Source organism: Leopardus geoffroyi, chromosome B1 (assembly GCF_018350155.1).
Source record: "Leopardus geoffroyi isolate Oge1 chromosome B1, O.geoffroyi_Oge1_pat1.0, whole genome shotgun sequence".
Taxonomy (NCBI): Eukaryota; Metazoa; Chordata; class Mammalia; order Carnivora; family Felidae; genus Leopardus; species Leopardus geoffroyi.
This window is the reverse complement of record NC_059327.1, coordinates 43,534,145-43,552,020: the sequence shown is the minus strand read 5'-3', so window position 1 is coordinate 43,552,020 and position 17,876 is coordinate 43,534,145. Positions and strand designations below refer to the sequence as shown.

The following is a 17,876-nucleotide window of genomic DNA, read 5'->3' as shown; positions in this document are numbered from 1 at the left end:
GTCCTTCTGATTCCCAAGGCCATAGAAATGGAAGATGTTAGCTTTACTTGTGTCTAGATCCGCATAGGGTGTGAGACTTGTGAAGGACGGGCTTTGTGATGCTGTGGAAATTGCGCCCTGGTAGGGATTTAGGATCTAGTCTCTGTTCAGTTATTGACCACGGCTTTGGGCGATTGACTTGACTGGCCTGGGCCTCTCTTATTTTCTTACAAAATGAAAGATGTTGTTGGAATTTCCAGTATGAATGAGTGAAATGAGCAAGGAGGAAGAAAAACAACAACATAAATGAGGATAAACAGCACCTGGCTTGTAGCCTCAGTGTTGGGGAGCATGATAGGGACAGTGGCAAACTGAAGAGTGTTCTCCATCTTAAGAGAGAAATGCTGCTTAGCTGGAAGTCTGGATTTTTAGGTAAAATATTCCACATTGGAAATGTGGATTGAAAAACACACTACATAGGACCAACAACACATAGTTTGGCCAGAATCTGCCTTCAGGCCACCAGTTTGCAGCCTGTGGCCTGTGGTGTCAAAAGAGCCATAAAAATTCTGTGATTATGTGATTGTCCGTGGTGCCCTAATTCTTCCAAGAGAGAAAAAAAGATAACTGTTCAAAAGGGCTGTGTTTGTAAATGTGAGTACCATTTGTGAAATGTTAATTAAAATATTTTGTAATATTCTTGACCCCTGAACAACATAGGTTTGAACTACCTATATGCAGGGTTTTTTTGCAGTACAACTGTGAATGTATTTTCCTTATGATTTTCTTAATAATATTTTATTTTGTCTAGCTTTATTGTAAGAATGCAGTATATAATACATAGAACATACAAAATCTGTGTTAACTGATGATGTCTGTTATCAGTAAGGCTTCCGGTCAACAGTAGGCTATTAGTAGTTGAGTTTTCAGAGTTATAAGTTATACATGAAGTTTTTACTGTGTGGGAGTCAGTGCTCTTAACCCCCTGTGTTGTTCAAAGGTCAACTGTACTTGTATATTTTTTATTTTTGAAAAATTTAAAAATATATATACTGTGTCATTTGATAAGTACAGTGACTACGATATAAATATTATTACCCTTTTTCTTTTCTACATGGACCAGTTTTGGCCTAGAGAGAGGTTCAGTGCCAAAGGTCACTTAGTTAGTCAGTGACAGGTCAGGAGTAGGTAGCCCGGGTCCTTGGGCTCCAAAGCTCATGGTCCCCTAATTCTATTCTGTATCCCACATGTATGTTACCTGTTCCCCTGCCTAGCATGCTTTCTCCTCCTTACATTCCTGGTTCCTGTTCATCTTTGGGTTACTGTTCCAGCATCTCTTGTCTTCTGGATACCTCCGCTCACCATTCCGTTTCAAATAGTTCCCCTGCACCTCTGTATCTCAGCTCCTGTTTATTTTTTTTTTATGGCACTCCCCACAATTTATAATTATTCTTATTGTTTGGCTGTGCATTTTTTGGTCAGTCTCTATTGTTGGAATGTCTGTGCTATTAGGGTGGGGCATGTATGTCTGTTTGCTGTCTTATGGTTGGTCTGTAGTCAGGGAAGGGCCGGCTCACAGTGGGTGCTCGGTAATTGTGTGTGTGTGTGTGTGTGCATGTGCGTATAGGGGTCTGCTGGCAGAGTTCCTCGTATTCAGGAATGTGTCGATGGAAGGGCTGAGGAAGAGCCCTTACTACAATTTGGTACGTTAGCTTTTCTTACCTCTTCCCTAATCCTCTTTCGCCTCCCCACTTTTCCTAAGCTGTCTTTCTTGCCAGGTGCCCAAAGTTGGGAGCCTGCCCCTGACTACCGAGGTTCTGAAAAGCCTAGCAGCTCCTCCAGCCCTAGAGAAGAAGCCGCAGGTGGCCTACAAGACCGAGATCATCGGAGGGGTGGTGGTACACACGCCCATCAACCAGGTGCTGGGACCTGGGGCTTTTGGTGGGGGCGGGAGGGGGCAGGGGTATGGGGGTTTCCATAGTGTGCCAGTGATGTACATAGAGGTGGGCTGCACTGAGGAAAGGTAGTTGTGGGTGGGGGAACCAGGAAAGATGGGGTGGCCAAGAAAACCCAGGACAGGGGTGGGTGTGAATAGTAGCAGTACAGAAATCAGGGCCACCATATCTTGAGGCATTTTGGCCGGTATGGTCCTGCACCATACATGGGAGACTAGCACTTGTAAATCACAGGGGCAAAACAAGCCTGCTGTCCCTCCTCCCATAGGGTGTTTCTCCCCTCTTCTGGTTTGCCTTCTCTGTCCTTACCTTTTTCCTGGGTCTGCCCAACTTCGCGAGCCTTGTTCTCTGACAGGACCCAGTACAGTGCCTGATGGGAGCAAAATGAATGTTTACTTTCTTGTTATTTCTTCTTTGATTGCTATCATGGGTAAAGAGGCAAGAGAGGCTTCCCCGAGAGAGCTGGGTGAGGCATGGGGTTTGCCGTGTGAGGAGCAAGGGGAGGTGCTAATCCTGACACTGTTTCCTTGTAGAACGGTGGGGATGGGCAGGAAGGGAGTGAACCCGGGTCCCACGCCATCCTTCGAAGGTCTCAGAGTTACATCCCCACGACAGGCAGCCATGTTCCTTCTGGGCCCCACTTCATTAAGAGTGGCTACTGCGTGAAGCAAGGGAATGTGGTGAGTGTCAGCGCTGGGGCCAGAGTGAGTCCTGGTGACTCCTGGGAACGGTGGTTGTGGGCAGTGCACAGGGGACAGCTGGCTGTAAGGAGGAGCTGCCCACCTCCCAAACCGGTGAAAGGTTTGGGACTAAATACTCACCCCTGCTTGCCTGAGGCTCTGCCTCTAATAGGAAGAAGTCTCCCCCTCTGCTGACCCTGTCTCTTCCACTGAATGTGGGAGCCCAGCTTCCATTGGGCTGGGTACCCAGGAGCTTAGAACTGGAACACCCTCTGGAATGCTGGGACCTCTTCTTAATGTCCTTCTCTTGCTTTTTATTTCAGCGGAAGAGCTGGAAACGTCGCTTCTTTGCACTTGATGACTTTACTCTCTGCTACTTCAAGTGTGAACAGGTTTGTAGTCATTCTGGGGCCCTTCTGACAGGCCATGGAAGCAAGAGGCACACAGGTGACACTGACATGTGTGTGCATGAGTAGAGATGTGGGCACACACACAGGCCTGTGGGGTGCCTCTGTCTTATGAGCATCCATCCCATGTGTACATCTTTATGTCAATAGTAACGTGGCCTTCACTTTCTCCCTCCCTCAACGCAGTGAGCTGCTCTGTGGTCAGAGCCACAGAATATCTTCTTAGAACTTTTTCCTCTCTTGATAGTTATTTTGAGACTTTGCCTTGTTTGCAGTGTACCTCTGATCAGAGAGATACGTTCATCAGCTGGGCTGGGTTGTGGCATTATGTGGATAGTCTCATTTACCTATCTTATTTTTTCCACCAGGACCGAGAACCACTGCGCACTATATTTCTCAAGGATGTTCTTAAGACCCATGAGTGTCTGGTCAAATCTGGGTAATTATCTCTGCTTACTTCTTTTTTTTTCTGATAGGAATCCCCATTTGCCTGCCTAAATCTTCATTTACTACCCTTCAGAAGCTCTATTTAAGAATTTTCTCCCATGAGCATGACAGGGCCTGACATCTCACTTACTGCGTCCAAACTAATGCAGCTAAGAGACCAAACTGGGCAAGCTCATATCTTTTCCCTCTGCTTTTCTCTGGCCCCTGAGGAGACAGGCTGAGTCTAAATAATAATTTTTGATGTAGAAAAAGAAAGAATGTGGGAAAAAGAAGAGAGTGGTGTTGGGATGCTTCTCAAGTGTTAGAATTAGATGCTCATTGCATGGGAGGCTTAGGGCTCAGAGCAGGGACAGTGTCCTGAGGTCTCACTTATCAGCACTGCTGGTCAGATCACTGCTTATTCCAATGCTTCTTCCCTGAACTTCTTACGCCTTTTCCCCTTTTTTGACAAAGTCCTGGATATCTCCTTAACACAAAGGTGATTAACAGCATCTCTGTGTGACTCCCTTGTAGAGGAAGAGCGAGTATTTTTAATGTGTTCCTCTTCCCACTAGGAAGAGTGCCAAGGTGCATAGGAGGACTTTGGGATCTGGGGCCCATAGGCAAAGGCGCTCTCCTGTAGTCAATATAGATACAGATGCCCTTAGAACTAAACTGTAGAAACCCAAGGGCATCTGGACATCTAAAAGTCCTCCTTTTGCCCCTTAAGCTCCAGTCTTTAGAGACTGTTTGCGTCTCTCCATCCCATGGACTGTTTATTACAGACCAACATCATCAGGGAGGCTCTTAGCAGCAGGCAGACTGTTATCACATGATGGCATAGGAAGGTCTTGCCTGGCAACAAAAGGCCACATGACCCCAAGGAAGCAGGGACTGAACTGGAGCTGTACTGAGTCTTGCAAATGATATTTGCAGAGTAGAGATTAGGGAAGTTCCCAGTGACAGTTTGTATTCCATAAAAGTGGCTGGTGATGGATGTTCCAGAAGTGTGGCTCCAGAGGTTGATGGTGGGTTTAGGAAAGACTGGGCATGACTGCATCCTGAGAGATGATTCCTGACTTCACAGGGGGCCCGTGCAAACAGGTAGGTCGACAGCCACCTGGGCATGTTGGGCAGCTTAGCGAGCCCAGATGGCATTGAGTCCTAAGAGTGCTCTGTACTTCACCTGAGTCTCTCACTGCCACAGTCAGACTGAATCCTTAGTGAAGGAATTAAGAGAGCTTCAGATCATTAGGGAAAGAAGTCCCCAAGGCTCTGCAGGTTCCAGGCCTATGAGATTGTGCAGCCTCCCCAAACCCAGTTAAGAAGCTTTAGGGCATCTGCGTAGTCAACAAACATTTGTTAACTTGAATTAAATTGAATTGAACTGAATTGAATTGAAAGGCAACGTGTAGCTTGGGAAGTAGATGTGACAAGGGTGGGGATTTCCTCCTTGCTTTGCTTTCGTCTCTTCAGTAGTTGATGACATGAGTGTACTGTATGTGTGTGAGTAATTTAAAAAATGAAAACAGTTTAGTCAGTAAGAAGAGCTATCTCCATTCAGAAAGTAATAATGGTCAGTGAAATGTTTCTTTTTTTTTTTTTTTTTTTAATCTTTTTTTTTTTTAATTTTTTTTTCCAACGTTTTTATTTATTTTTGGGACAGAGAGAGACAGAGCATGAACGGGGGAGGGGCAGAGAGAGAGGGAGACACAGAATCTGAAACAGGCTCCAGGCTCTGAGCCATCAGCCCAGAGCCTGACGCGGGGCTCGAACTCACGGACCGCGAGATCGTGACCTGGCTGAAGTCGGACGCTTAACCGACTGCGCCACCCAGGCGCCCCCAGTGAAATGTTTCAAGTGACCGCTATATGACATGCATGGTAGCAGATGCCTTATGTACTTTATACATTGATCTTTGTGGTCACCAGCCTGGTAAGGGGGGTCTTCTCATCCTTTTTACAGTTGGGGTACAAAGGTCCACAAAGATTTAAAATATTCCTACAATATCTTTTCCCCAAGTGGAGTCAGGATTTGGTCCCAGGTCTTTCTGACACCGTCTTGCTGTCCCTTCCCACGTGGGTCTTTAGTCTCTTGCTCCTTCTTTGCCCGGGTGCCCATGTCACTGGCTCAGTGCCTGCCATGTCCTTCCAAGTCCTCATTCATGAAGCCAACTCTGCCTGCAATCAGTCCTTTTTTGGAATTATTCTCACTCTTGGCGTAAGAACACACAGTCTAACATCTAATTGTATAGTTTTGCTTTTTTTTTTTTTTTTTTTTTGGTTCTTTTATTGGGAAGAAATTAGATCTTTCACTCCTTATGTATTGCCCACAGCACCTGGATACACACAACAGGCGCTCAACACTGCAAATAATTTTGGCCGATTTAGGGTTTGTCACTGGGCACCACTTACATCTCCCCTTTTTCCTTGTAGAAGTCAGGATTCTTCCCAAACTCATACCGAGTTTGAAGTATCTTAAAGTAGTCTAGTTTCTCCTTCCATATCTCATTGGTTCCCCGTCTCAACCCAGTACAGGGTGGCACAGAGCAGTAATTTAATGAAGCTGATGAGGTTGCTGCTTGTGGGGAGGAAGGCTTTGGAAGTGAGAGTTGGTTCCCATAGGAGAGGCAAATGGTAATGGAGTACTTAAAAGCATAGATTCTGAAGTCAGACCTGGGTTCAAATCCTTGCTCTGCTGTTTACTAACTTCGGCACCATGGACAAGTCACGTAGCCTCTCTGAGGCTGGGTTTCCTCATCCACAAAGTGGGGAAAGTCTTAAGTTCCTTACTGGATTGTTGTAAACATTGGATAAAATAACACACTCAAAAACACTCAAAGAACAGATTGGTGGTTGCCAGAGGTGGGAGGTGGGGGGTGGGCAAAATGGGTAAAGGGGATCAGAAGGCACAAACTTCCATTTATAAAATAAATAAGTCCTAGTAATGTGCTGTACAGTATGGTAACCATAATTAATAATGCTATATTGGATATTTGTAAGTTGCTGAGGGAGTAGACCTTAAAAGTTCTCATCACAAGAAAAAAAGAGCTTGTAACTATGTGTGGTGACTGATGTCAACTAGACTTCTTGTGATCAGTTCACAATATATACAAATACTGCATCACTATCTTGTGTACCTGAAACTAATAAAATGTTACAGGTCCATTCTCTCTCTCTATGTCTTTATATATAAATAATATCTTATGTATTAATAAATATGTAAAATGAATAATTGATTAGTTACATTTACATATTTATAAAACCAATAAAATGTTCATCTGCTTGACCCTGAACAAAGCACTTAAAGCAGTGCTTTGTACAAAGAACTTTATACATCTTGGCCCCTAACTGCCCCTTCCCCCCACAACTATAGGTCATATGGGATGTGATGGATCTTAGGCAGGAGGTTTTAGAGGGAAAGGAGCATTATCTTGTTAGAACTGGTGGTGGGGTGTGTGTGTGTGTGGGGGGGATTTCCATGGGGATGGCGAGACCTCCTGAGAACCTGTGGGAAGTTAAGCTGGAGGAGACCCTGTCATGGTTTTTGAGGCAGAGGCTGGAGGAAGAATGGCCTGGGAGCCCCCTTTCTATGGGAGAGGGCGCAGGAGCCTTTACTTGGGATAAATCATGTCCTCAGTGTGTGTGCAGGCATGCCTGGTAACTTGCTTTCTCTTTGTCTAGTGATCTCTTAATGAGGGACAACCTGTTTGAAATCATAACAAGCTCCAGGACCTTCTACATACAGGTAAAAGGCTCACTCTGAGAAGACTTTTGTGTTCTCTTTCTGTGAATGGTGTGTGATAGGTCTTGCCCTTTCCTCTGCTTTCTCTTTTATTTTGTTTGAAGTTTCTAGGTGGTAAATTTAGCCCCTGATAGTCAGTCTGAGTCCCATTTTATTCTAAACAGGATGTTTGCCAGAAGCTTCCCAACCATAAAATAATAAGAACAGGTTGAGCCTCTGAACTGGGGAATGTGAGTTTGTACCAGCTGCTCTCAGCTGCTGGGCGCCAACTAAGCAGAGAAAAGGAGAACTAGCCAGTGGTTTCACTTCTCCTTTGGAGGGTATTTATAAGCCCCGCCTGTGTGGACATTGCTGTGTGCGGAAGAACCGAAGCACAGAGGGCCCTGTGCAGGCACCAGGTGCAAAGCCCAGCTGCACAGAGAAAGCCATTGTTTGGGCTCTGACAGTTCAGCTCTCAGAAGCTTCTCCCTCCACCCACAGCTTTGGAGTTCTCCCAGCTCTTTCTTAAATCATAGGAGCGAGAAAGGCAGATATCCGAGCAGGGCCTAGACTTTCAATGCCAAGTCCCTACCCAAGCTGGCCTAGTAATCTACAGAGCATGCCTTGATCCATGCAGCATCGTGATAATGCCGCGTTTCTGGGATTCGGACTGCCACTCAATGTGTTGGTTTAGATGTGGGGCTCCCTAGCCAAGGCTTTTCAGGGTTCCCAGTGCTCTTTCTTTGTTCCAAGTGTCACTCCCCACTAAGTACCATCTGTTGTTCCACAGGGCCACCCCTCCCCCATTTCTTGGGCAGCAGCTCCATAGTCCTGACCCTTCTGAGCTGGTCATTCTGCCCGAGCCCAGCAGACATGCTGGCAGCCTTAACTACCTGTGGGCTCCATTCATTCACCCAAGCATGTGTCACTGGGGAAGAGCTAGCATAAGGGAGCTGTGCATAGCATTGCTGGAGTTGTTAGAGCTGGTTCCATTGTCATTCAGGAACAGGGTTTAAATTGTAGGTTTGAAAAGTTTCCAGTTCTTGAATTTAACAGGTATTTGTAGAGTATCCTTAGAGTGCCGTGCATTTTGCTTCATACTGGGGACGACACTGTGTTAAATAGAACAGATCGTGAACTGGAGAGAGAGAGAGAGTCAAGTAAACAGGCAATTAAAACAGTGTGATGGGGTCGAGGAAGGAGTGTTGGGTTGTTGAACACAGGGGAGTTTTGGGGGGCAGTGAAACTATTCTGTATGATACTGTAATGGTGGATATATGAAATAGAACTTTATAGAAGGCAATAAAAGTAAAGAGTAAACTTTAATATATGTGAATTTAAAAAATCACTTAGGCAGTTGGGTGATTCTAGCATGGCATATAGACTGTGACAAAAGAGCTTAAATGCATTATAGGGTTGGAACGACCTCACTGAAGGGGCTAGGGGAATTAAAAAAAAGGAAGCAAACGAACAAAAAAACCTGGTGTGGTAAGTGCTACCATGACAGTGAGTTGTGGTTGCCATGGGAACTCATAAAAGGGGCATCTCCCCCATCTCGGAGTTGGGGGAGGTTTCTTGCAGGAAGGCACAGCTAAACTGAGTCAGTTGGGAGAAGAGTGGCCTAGGCAGAGAGAACAGCATGTGTGAAAAAGCCTGGAGATAAAAGGGGCACAGGGCACAGGGAGGGCTGGGAAGCCTGTGTGGAGGGCCCATGCCTTATAGCCCCTATTAGAGAGCTTGTATTTTATCCTGAGGGTTGGGTCCCATTGAGGTTGAACCCAGGGAGTGGCCCAATCAAGTTTGTCTTCTAAAAATGCCACCTGGGCAAGTGATCTAACGTTCAAACCCTGTTTTCCTCATCTGTAAAGTGGCGATGATATCCCTCAACCGACCACATTAATGGTGTGCTGGCTGTGAGTTTCCAGGCCCAGGGCAGTATAGACAGATGAAGAAAAGGTAAGACAGGAGGTAGAGAGAGAAGTTTGGTGTCTGTGGTAGTAATTTGGGTGACGGATGAAAGAAGCTTGAACTAGGATGGATGGAGAAAAATGGACAACTTAAAAGCTATTGAAGAGTTGTTTCTGGGACTTGGTTGTGGGTTGATGTGGGCTGAGGGGAGATGGGGAGGCAAGGACACCGCTGGGTGTTTGGCCTGGGCCTCAGGGTGTCAGACAACAGCAATCACTTAGACCACAGCCAGGCGAGGAGGTACTGGTGAGTGTGAAGGCAAGCCTAGTGTTGGGGGTTCTGAGTTGACAGTGTCTGTGGGATATTGAAGGTGACGTGTTATGAAGGTCCTTCAGTAGACAGTGCCTGACACATGGTTGGTACTAAATAAGTATTTGTCAAGTGAACGATTATGCTCGGTAAGAGCTTTGGACTAGAGAGAGTGATTTGGGAAACGTGAATCCCAACAAGAACAATGTTTAAGAGACATTGGTTGCATCATCTGAATGAATGTATGCACATTTACCAGAGCTTCTCATCACTTTTACCACCGTTTGCCTTCTAGTCTCACATTTCCAGGATAAAAGAATACTAGCATCTCCCTGAAATAAACAAATGAGTGAATGAACAAGTCTGTTTACAGCACTTAACTCAGAGAGAGTAGAAAATTGAGAACAGAGTAAAAGTCATTAAAAATATGTATTAATTTATTTTCAGATAGCAACCAAAAACTCAGTTATGTTAACACAAGTAGTATTTTATGAAAAATAGGTATATTTCTAAAACAAAAAACGCAACAAAAGTAGCATTGTTTTTATGTTTTTGCAAATCTCTTTAATGGCTGGCTTAAAAGAAGACAGCATTCTCCTATCTGCTTCTGCATTCTATCTGTGGCCATATGTTGTTTTGGTTGAAGAATATGAAGAAAATCTGGCCTTGCACAGATACGTATTTGCAAAAAAGGACTATTTTAATAGCTTTGTCAGATAATTGTGGATAGTCTTCTTTGATTCTATATGAAAACTTGACAAATGGTAGTTTCTTAGTGCTCAGGTGCAGTGTGGAATTGGAAGCCAATATCAATATTGGTAAACTTCCATGCTTTTACATTAAAATCCACTGGTCAGTTTCATACTTTGAATGGATCCTTTTTACCAATGCATGATTTGGTAACTTCATGCGCTGGCCGTTAGGAAGATAGTGGTCACACAGAGGTATGCAGATCTTCTAATTGTTGACACATTTTATTATATATAATATCAAAAAAATCACATTTGTTAATAGCACCACAACGATCATCATCAACCAAGTCTTTTTTCCTTTTTCTTTTTTCTTTTGAGAGAGAGACAGAGACAGAGAGAAAGACAGGGAGAGAGATGGAGAGCATGTGCACCTGAGCAGGGGAGGGGCGGAGAGAGAGAATCTCAAGCAGGCTCCACACCATTAGCGCCAAGCTCCATGCAGGGCTCAAACCCATGAACTTTTGAGATCATGACCTGAGCTGAAGTCAGATGCTTAACCAACTAAGCAACCCAGGTGACCCAATAAAGTCTTTAAGTACAGAAAGCTTTTGGAATTCTAATTTTGTTTGGAAGCTCAAAATTGCAAAAAAAAAAAAAAAAAATGCTTTCATGATTTTCCCTGACTGAACGGACTCATTTCATTCATTTTTGAGGAAGTGTCCACCATTTACCTAAGTCTGACAGTTTGTCAGTCATTTGTTCCAAGTAAAATTTGTGTTTCTTTTTTTTTTTTTTAAATGTTTTTATTTATTTTTGAGACAGAGAGAGACAGAGCATGAATGGGGCAGGGTCAGAGAGAGAGGGAAACACAGAATCGGAAGCAGGCTCCAGGCTCTGAGCCATCAGCCCAGAGCCTGACGCGGGGCTCGAACTCACTGACCGCGAGATCGTGACCTGGCTGAAGTCGGACGCTTAACCGACTGCGCCACCCAGGTGCCCCTAAAAATTGTGTTTCATGAGAAACGTAAAAGAATATAATGGCTTCCCCTACGGTTTGGTGCCAGCAGCTTTACCCACCATGCCTATGTGGCATTCTGACCTGCTTCCTAGGGGATGTTCAGTAAACCTGCCTGAAAGAACCACATATCCTCACTATCCAGGAAAGCTGGACCAGGGCAGCTGTAGGCAGGGTGAGCAGACTCCTTGGGCAGGGACAGAGGCTTGGGCAACAGAATGGGGCTGGCTGCCATCTGCTGAGGTGTTGGTCATTTATCTTCTGTCACATTTGCCTTCCAAGTCACACATCTATATAATTTGTGCCTGAGAATGCTACCCTGTGTTGGACACTTAGATGTCACAGGCACAGTGCTAAGTAGTTTACAGGCAGCACATCACTGAATTCGCAGTGGTATCTGAGACCATCTCCATTTTAGAGATGAGGAGACAGAATGTCTGAAGGCAAACTATTTGTTTGAGATCATCAACCTGGTGAATTATGGAACTGAGTAGGAGTCACCTAGTCAGGTGCTAGAGCAGGACCCACCCACTTGTGTTGTTTAAAAGCAGCTTGGTGCAGAGCACGAAGATGTAGAAGGTGTGGCTATAGACAACTAGGGGAGATCAGCTTGGGGTGATGGATCATGGTGACCAAGATCCAGGATCTGGCAGTAATCAGGTATCGAAGCTTGGGATGTCAGCAAGCTTATCAGCAGGTTCTCAGTCCTGGGCAAGGGTTCAAAATGAGATTTCAATCCTTGGAATACGAGACATGCAGCAGTCACCATTTCCCCATTTCCCTTTCATAGAAGGTCAGGGGTATTAGGTAGGAGGATGTAGTTACTCCAGATGAGAAATGTAGTGCAGACTGGTTTGGGTAACTTGGTATAGGCCGTCAGAACTAGGGGGCTATGTCAGGATAAGAGTAGTAATAAGATGGCTCCTATGTGAATTGCAGAGTGTTGGTATAGAGCTCTTACAGTAAGTAAGATAGATACTTACTGTTTTAATTTAGACTACAGGGTGAATGACAGCATCTTGAACTATGTAGTGCACTCTGTAGGCAATCATACTGGCAGGGCTGTGTCTAAAGACGGGATTGGTTCCTGGGGAGAAAGCAGGGATTATTAGCTGTTGGGAAGGGTGGGGAAGTGCAGAGGTTGGGAACAGACAAATGTTGGGCAGCTGCAGGAGAAGCCACCCTGGTAGGGACTGGAGACCTATTACTGATGACCTGTGGAATTCATTGCTTTAAACCGTGGCATCTGTTACAGGGCTGGGCTCATAGTAGGTACTCAGTAAAAGCTTGTAGGACTGCAATAAATATCAGGATATGCTGACTCATGCTTTTAATACCCTTTGTTCCTCTCACCTCCAAAACTACCCTCAAGGACAGAAACCCTACTTTTTCTTTTGAACCAATTGCCCAAAACAAATGCACACACTTAAGCACGCCAGGAAGAGGTGAAGGTATGAACATGGTACTTCCTTTTTTATTCTATTGAGTTTTAAGCATAATTTAGGCTTCTTGCAATTCTCCATGCTGTGTGTGGACTTCAGCACTGTTTTTTTACCCCTGGTTCACAAAGCTACCTTTGAGGTGGTATTTTAAGGTATTTGGGGGGTTTTGATGAAAGGTAAGCACAAGCCTTCCATAAAAGGTAGACATACACATACGCCATATGTTTGCACACAGTTTTTGAGGTTTTGAGGAATTTAGAGATTATAATTGTGATCTCAATAAAGTGGAAGTCTGTTTCTTCTCAATTTTTCTCACAATATCTGCTTTTCTATTGGAATAATATTTTTAAATGACATTTGTCAAACATTAAAATAATGCTTACTAATGTTTATTATTACTCTCCTCATGGCTGGTTAACTCTGTAGGTTATCTAATGGAAAAATGTCCATATGTGGAGTTAGAGAATTGGGAAAAATATAACTAGCAAATAATTTCCATCTCTGAATTTCTAAATGTTTTCAGGAAGAGATTTAATAATTTTGCCCATCATATTAGCAAAGACTTGAAAATTGTAATATTTAATTCTAGCAAGGGTGCACGTAAAAAAATAATATATTGGTGGTAAGTGAAATCCATATTGTTGGCCAGAAATCCCTCTGACCAGATGTAACCAGAGCCTTAAAAGAACGCAAGTCTTTGGTAATTTTCCTAGAATCATAAGAATGAAAAAAGCTTTGTGCACAAAGGTGTGAATAGCAGCATTACTTATACTAAAGGAGAATTGGAAACAATCTAGATGTGTTTTATAGGATTTTGATTCTTGTGTCTGACTTCCCAGATGGTAAGTCAGGTGGTCCCTAGTTTTCTCTTATTCAGTGGCTCCTTGCTAGATGGAGGTAAGTTCCTAGAGAAGATGTACAAATACGTTGGTGGAGCTTTAAAGGACAGTCAGTTAGGTGGCCTGTGGCTTGTGGGGAAGCATTTGACTTGGGGGGTGCTGTGTTGTGCTTGGGTGGTGGGAGGGGATAGAGTAGCTCAGTAGCCCTGGAAACTGTTGTTGTGTGGATCTTGCCAGACCTATTGTATGATGTGGGAGATGTTTGTCTCTCCTCAGGTCCCATCTTTCTCTTTCCCAGTCTTCTAACATTGCCCCCTACCAAATCGTGTGTCTCTTTATTTAATGGACAATTTAATTACCTCCATCTCGTTCTATTCAAAGTAACCAAATAGGTTATCTCTTTTGATCCTGACAATTTCATCCTTAGGTAGGAATTATGTGCAGTTTGAGTATGAGGAAACAGAAAAAAAAAAATCTCAGGGAGAAGGCAGTTAACATATTTATAATATTGCAGTTTGAGGCTTCATTCATGTCCCATGTGTAATAATAATAAAAACGATAACTAATACTTAAGAAGCCCTTTCTGTGCATCCGACACTGTTCAAACTGCTTTACCTAAATGAGTTCATTACATTTTCCCAGCAGTTCTACTTGCAGAACAGGCTAGGTCTGATGCTACTAAAATACCTTCTGGAAGGATCTTGGACACCTTGTCCTGTTTATCTTTTTGGACTAGTGATGGATTTTTCTCGGAAAACCCAACCATCAGGATGTCACACAACTGGGAAAAGCCCAGTGGAGAGAGAATACATGTAAGTTTGCAGCTCTAGCACCTGAGAGGGGTGTTCACCTTGAGCACTTGCTGCTATAGCTGATTAACGCAGCGTGCCAGGATGTGACACTGTTTCTTTCCTAAGTGTCTTCTGCACACACCTAACCGATGTGGGTTTGTTTGGGATGACAGAAAGGGGTAGGAATGCAAGTATGAGGATTAAAAAAAAACAAAAAACAAAACAACAAAACCCAAAACCAAAAAACAAAACCAAAAACTAGTGTTTTATCCAAATACAGTGCAAAGTAAAAGAATCATTTGGGGGCTGCGGAAAGGGAGGGGTGTATGTGGAGAGTTTTGCAGGCTGGAGCGTGGTGTATACATATACCGTACATAGGCACACAAATGCATGCTTCTGATTTATGGTGGGACTGTTAGGGGAAGGCACAGGGGGCAGAGAGAGATTAATGAATAGAAATTTCTGGAGGTCAGGAATTTGGTCTGGTCCCATCTCTGTGCTTGGCACCTGATGCTGTAAGACTGAGGGCTTCAGCAAACATCTGCTAGGTTTACTTGAACTCAACCCCTATAAAGCTGAAAGGCACTGAGAATTCCGAGGGCTCCACCTGCCGCTCCTTGGTGTTTTGATTTTCCTTCCTTTTGTCACAGAGTCGCTGCTGCCCCCTTCTGGCGTTGGTGGGCATTTCTGGGGGATATGCCTTTTAAAGGTTTAGCAGTGTCCTACATGTTGTTAAGCTTAGTGCCCTGAGTCTCCAGGCCAACTCTCCAGGCCTGGATGGAGTCACAACAGACCCGGGTCATTTGTATTCTGAGGGAAGCCCTGTTCCTAGAGATAATATGAATGTTGGAGGATATGCAGAGGATTTGGCTTTAGTGGGACTAGAGTTGAAAATGGGATTATTCTGTTTGGATAGCTGTAGTAGAAAGATGGACTGCATTGGGAGTCAGGAGAACTGGAATCTAGACCAGCCATAAACGTTGAACTTTGGCTTTCTGGGCCCCATTTGCCTTTTCTGTAAAGTAGGAGGCCATTTGTGCTCCGGGCGGTGGGGGGGTGGGGGTGAGGGGCTTCAGCAGGGACGGCCTCTGCCCCACTGCAGAGCAGATCCACTTTGAGCTGTTTTATTTATGGGGTGTCAAATAAGAGTTTGCAGGGAAAAAATGTCCTCAAAAGTCTGAAAGCCACTGGACTGGATGATCTCTGGGATCCTTCCAGTTCTAATGGTGTAATTTCATAAACTTAGAATTGAATCACAGACTTGAAAGCTGAAATCACAGTGCCAAAGATTTCTCCATAAGTGCTATGGGTGTTTTGCAGGCGGACAGTCCAGAAGACATGCACAGCTGGATTAAGGAGATCAGGGCAGCTGTCCAGGCCCTCAAATGCCACCCCAGAGTAAGTCATTTCCTTTCTGGTACGCAGCCGCTGTCAACTTGGAGATGAATTCTGCTTGAGTGGTCAGGTTTTATTTGGTGATGTAGGCAAGCAGCCTGTTCTGGATGCAGCTGAAGCCCCAGGCTGTCTTGTTTGTTTTCTCTTTCTACTGATTTAAGTACAGAGTTTCATTTTTATTTTTATTTTTTGGTTGTTTGAAAGCGGCAAGTTGGGTTGGGTAAAGAAACAGAGACTCTGATGTGTTCTACACGTCTCCCTGCCGGGCAGAACATGACACATCTGGAGTGAATTCCGTTGGTTGTACTTGATTTCCATAGACAGGGGTCTCTGGACCTATGAGGTGGTGATCCTAAGTGGCTGTTCTTCCTGGGGCTTTGGAGTAGACATTGTCAGGAAAGCCCTTATTTTCTTTTGTTTTTTTCTTCCCTTTTATTTTTGTAGGATATGTCCTTTTCTAGATCCATCTCTTTGACTCGCTCTGGAAGCTCCAGCCTGTCAGGTGGGCCCAACTCTGCCTTGTGCAGGGGGCGGCCAGCTGTGGAAGAGAAAAAAGCCCTCTGCAAAGCCCCCTCTGTGGCTTCCTCCTGGCAACCCTGGACACCTGTCCCCCAGGCCGGGGACAAGCTGCTTCCAGCTGAAGAGACTCCTGGGGACTCCTTGTTCATGCCTCGACCTGGGGAGAGCAGTACTTCTGGGGTGTTGCCCAGCTCCCGGATAAGGCACAGATCAGAGCCCCAGCACCCCAAGGAGAAGCCATTTCTGTTCAGCCTTGATGATGAGAGCATACGAACTTCTGACGTGTGATAGGGCACGGTACCCTGGGAGGGGGGAGGACTCAAGAAAAGGAGGCCATGACTCAGTTTCCCTACCTTTTGGAAGGTGGTCAGAGACCCTTTGGCACTCATATTCCTGTGGATGCTCTGTGGGGAGGGCCCATTTGGTTGTTTTTTTTTTTTTTTTTTTTTAAATATAATACAGCGTATTTGACTTGGAAAATCACGAGGTTAGACCTGTAGGCATGCTCAGTGGAGAGCAGGTTGCCTCTCATTTGACCACTCCAAGGTCTTCCTGGTGAGAGGAGGTTTAGTAGTGCAGTTTCATCCCAACCAAGTTTTATTTCCGTGTCCTAGTTATAGTTTCTTCCTTTGGTTTCCAGGCCGGGCACAGAGTCTTGGGCAGTCATCTGGGTTATCCTATTCCTGTTTATTGGCTGAGGTCTAAGAGTGAAGTAGGAGTAGGTAACTGACTCAGCTGAAAGCAGCAGACCTAGGCTCTGGCTTGGCTGGGATACATTCTGAGGGGAGGTGTTACGATCTGGGGGCTGGCAGGTAGCTCTCAGAATGTCCACTAAGGTGGATCCTCCCAGGGGAGAATCTTCCACTGGGGAAGAAATAGGGATCTCTTGTAAGGTATGGGGAAAGATTCAACCTCAGTGCATCAGCCAGTTTGGGGAATTATTCTGTTCTTGTCTACGACCCCAAATAATGTCAACGTGAGTGATAGACCTGCCCATCCAGTTTCTGTGTCAGGCCCCGAGGATGGGTTTATCAGTGTTAAAAGTTACGACTGTTGAGAATAGGGCAGACATTTCCACTGAAGTGGCGTTATTTGGAAGTTTCGAGGGTTGATAAGTGTATGATAATTCACTTGTGTGATAGATCGGATCTCTGTTTTAGAGTGTTAGAATTGTTTTGAAGCAGGTGCTGGGAAAACGTGGATTATAGTTCATCCAGATAAACTTTTCTGATCCGTGTTTTCCAGACAGAAGAAAAGGTCTGTTTTAGCACAGATGGATTTCTTGAATCCTTACTTCACAGCTCTCTTCAATGGGCTGATATTAGTCTAATTTTAAGTGCTGTATATTATATACCCTGGCAGATTTGCTTTCTTTCTAACTTTTTCTGTTGCCCTTTGAATGAAGCCTTGTGTACTTGCATGATCACACCTTGTAATATGATAAGGTTCCATGTACTTAACAGTGAAGAGATACAAGGATAATCCTGAGAGGTATTTATATTTTTAATAAAATAGAAACTATGCATAGAAACATTGATTTAGAAACTCTGCATTGCTGACTAGAGATTTCCCAGGTAGAAGAGCATAGATTGCCTTTTCCACCCAAATTTCTACCTTCTTTCAACTTGACAAAAGATACTATTTCCAGGTCCCTGGGAGAATTTGTCTAACTTAATGTGGCCTACTGCTAACTTACCAGGGTTCCCTAAAGGGAGAGAAAAACTAACTCATTTCTGTCTATACCTTTCATCAGCTAGATCAATTAGCTACCTTTAACTTAAAGATTAAAGACTAGA

The 17,876-nt window shown here is 44.4% G+C and overlaps 1 protein-coding gene across 5 annotated transcripts in view; it reads left to right on the top strand.

Moving 5' to 3' along the window:
• The window catches only part of PLEKHA2 (pleckstrin homology domain containing A2), a 71,375-nt gene extending 53,813 nt beyond the window's left edge, over positions 1-17,562 (top strand). For all 5 annotated transcript variants that reach the window (XM_045459923.1, XM_045459914.1, XM_045459904.1 and 2 more), the window contains 7 exons: positions 1,758-1,898; positions 2,468-2,614; positions 2,938-3,006; positions 3,390-3,460; positions 7,131-7,194; positions 15,487-15,564; positions 16,006-17,562. In XM_045459923.1, the coding sequence (XP_045315879.1) occupies positions 1,758-1,898; positions 2,468-2,614; positions 2,938-3,006; positions 3,390-3,460; positions 7,131-7,194; positions 15,487-15,564; positions 16,006-16,368 (933 nt within the window). In that variant the 3' untranslated portion in view covers positions 16,369-17,562. The remainder of the gene's footprint in view (positions 1-1,757; positions 1,899-2,467; positions 2,615-2,937; positions 3,007-3,389; positions 3,461-7,130; positions 7,195-15,486; positions 15,565-16,005) is intronic.
• Positions 17,563-17,876: the final 314 nt, after the last annotated feature.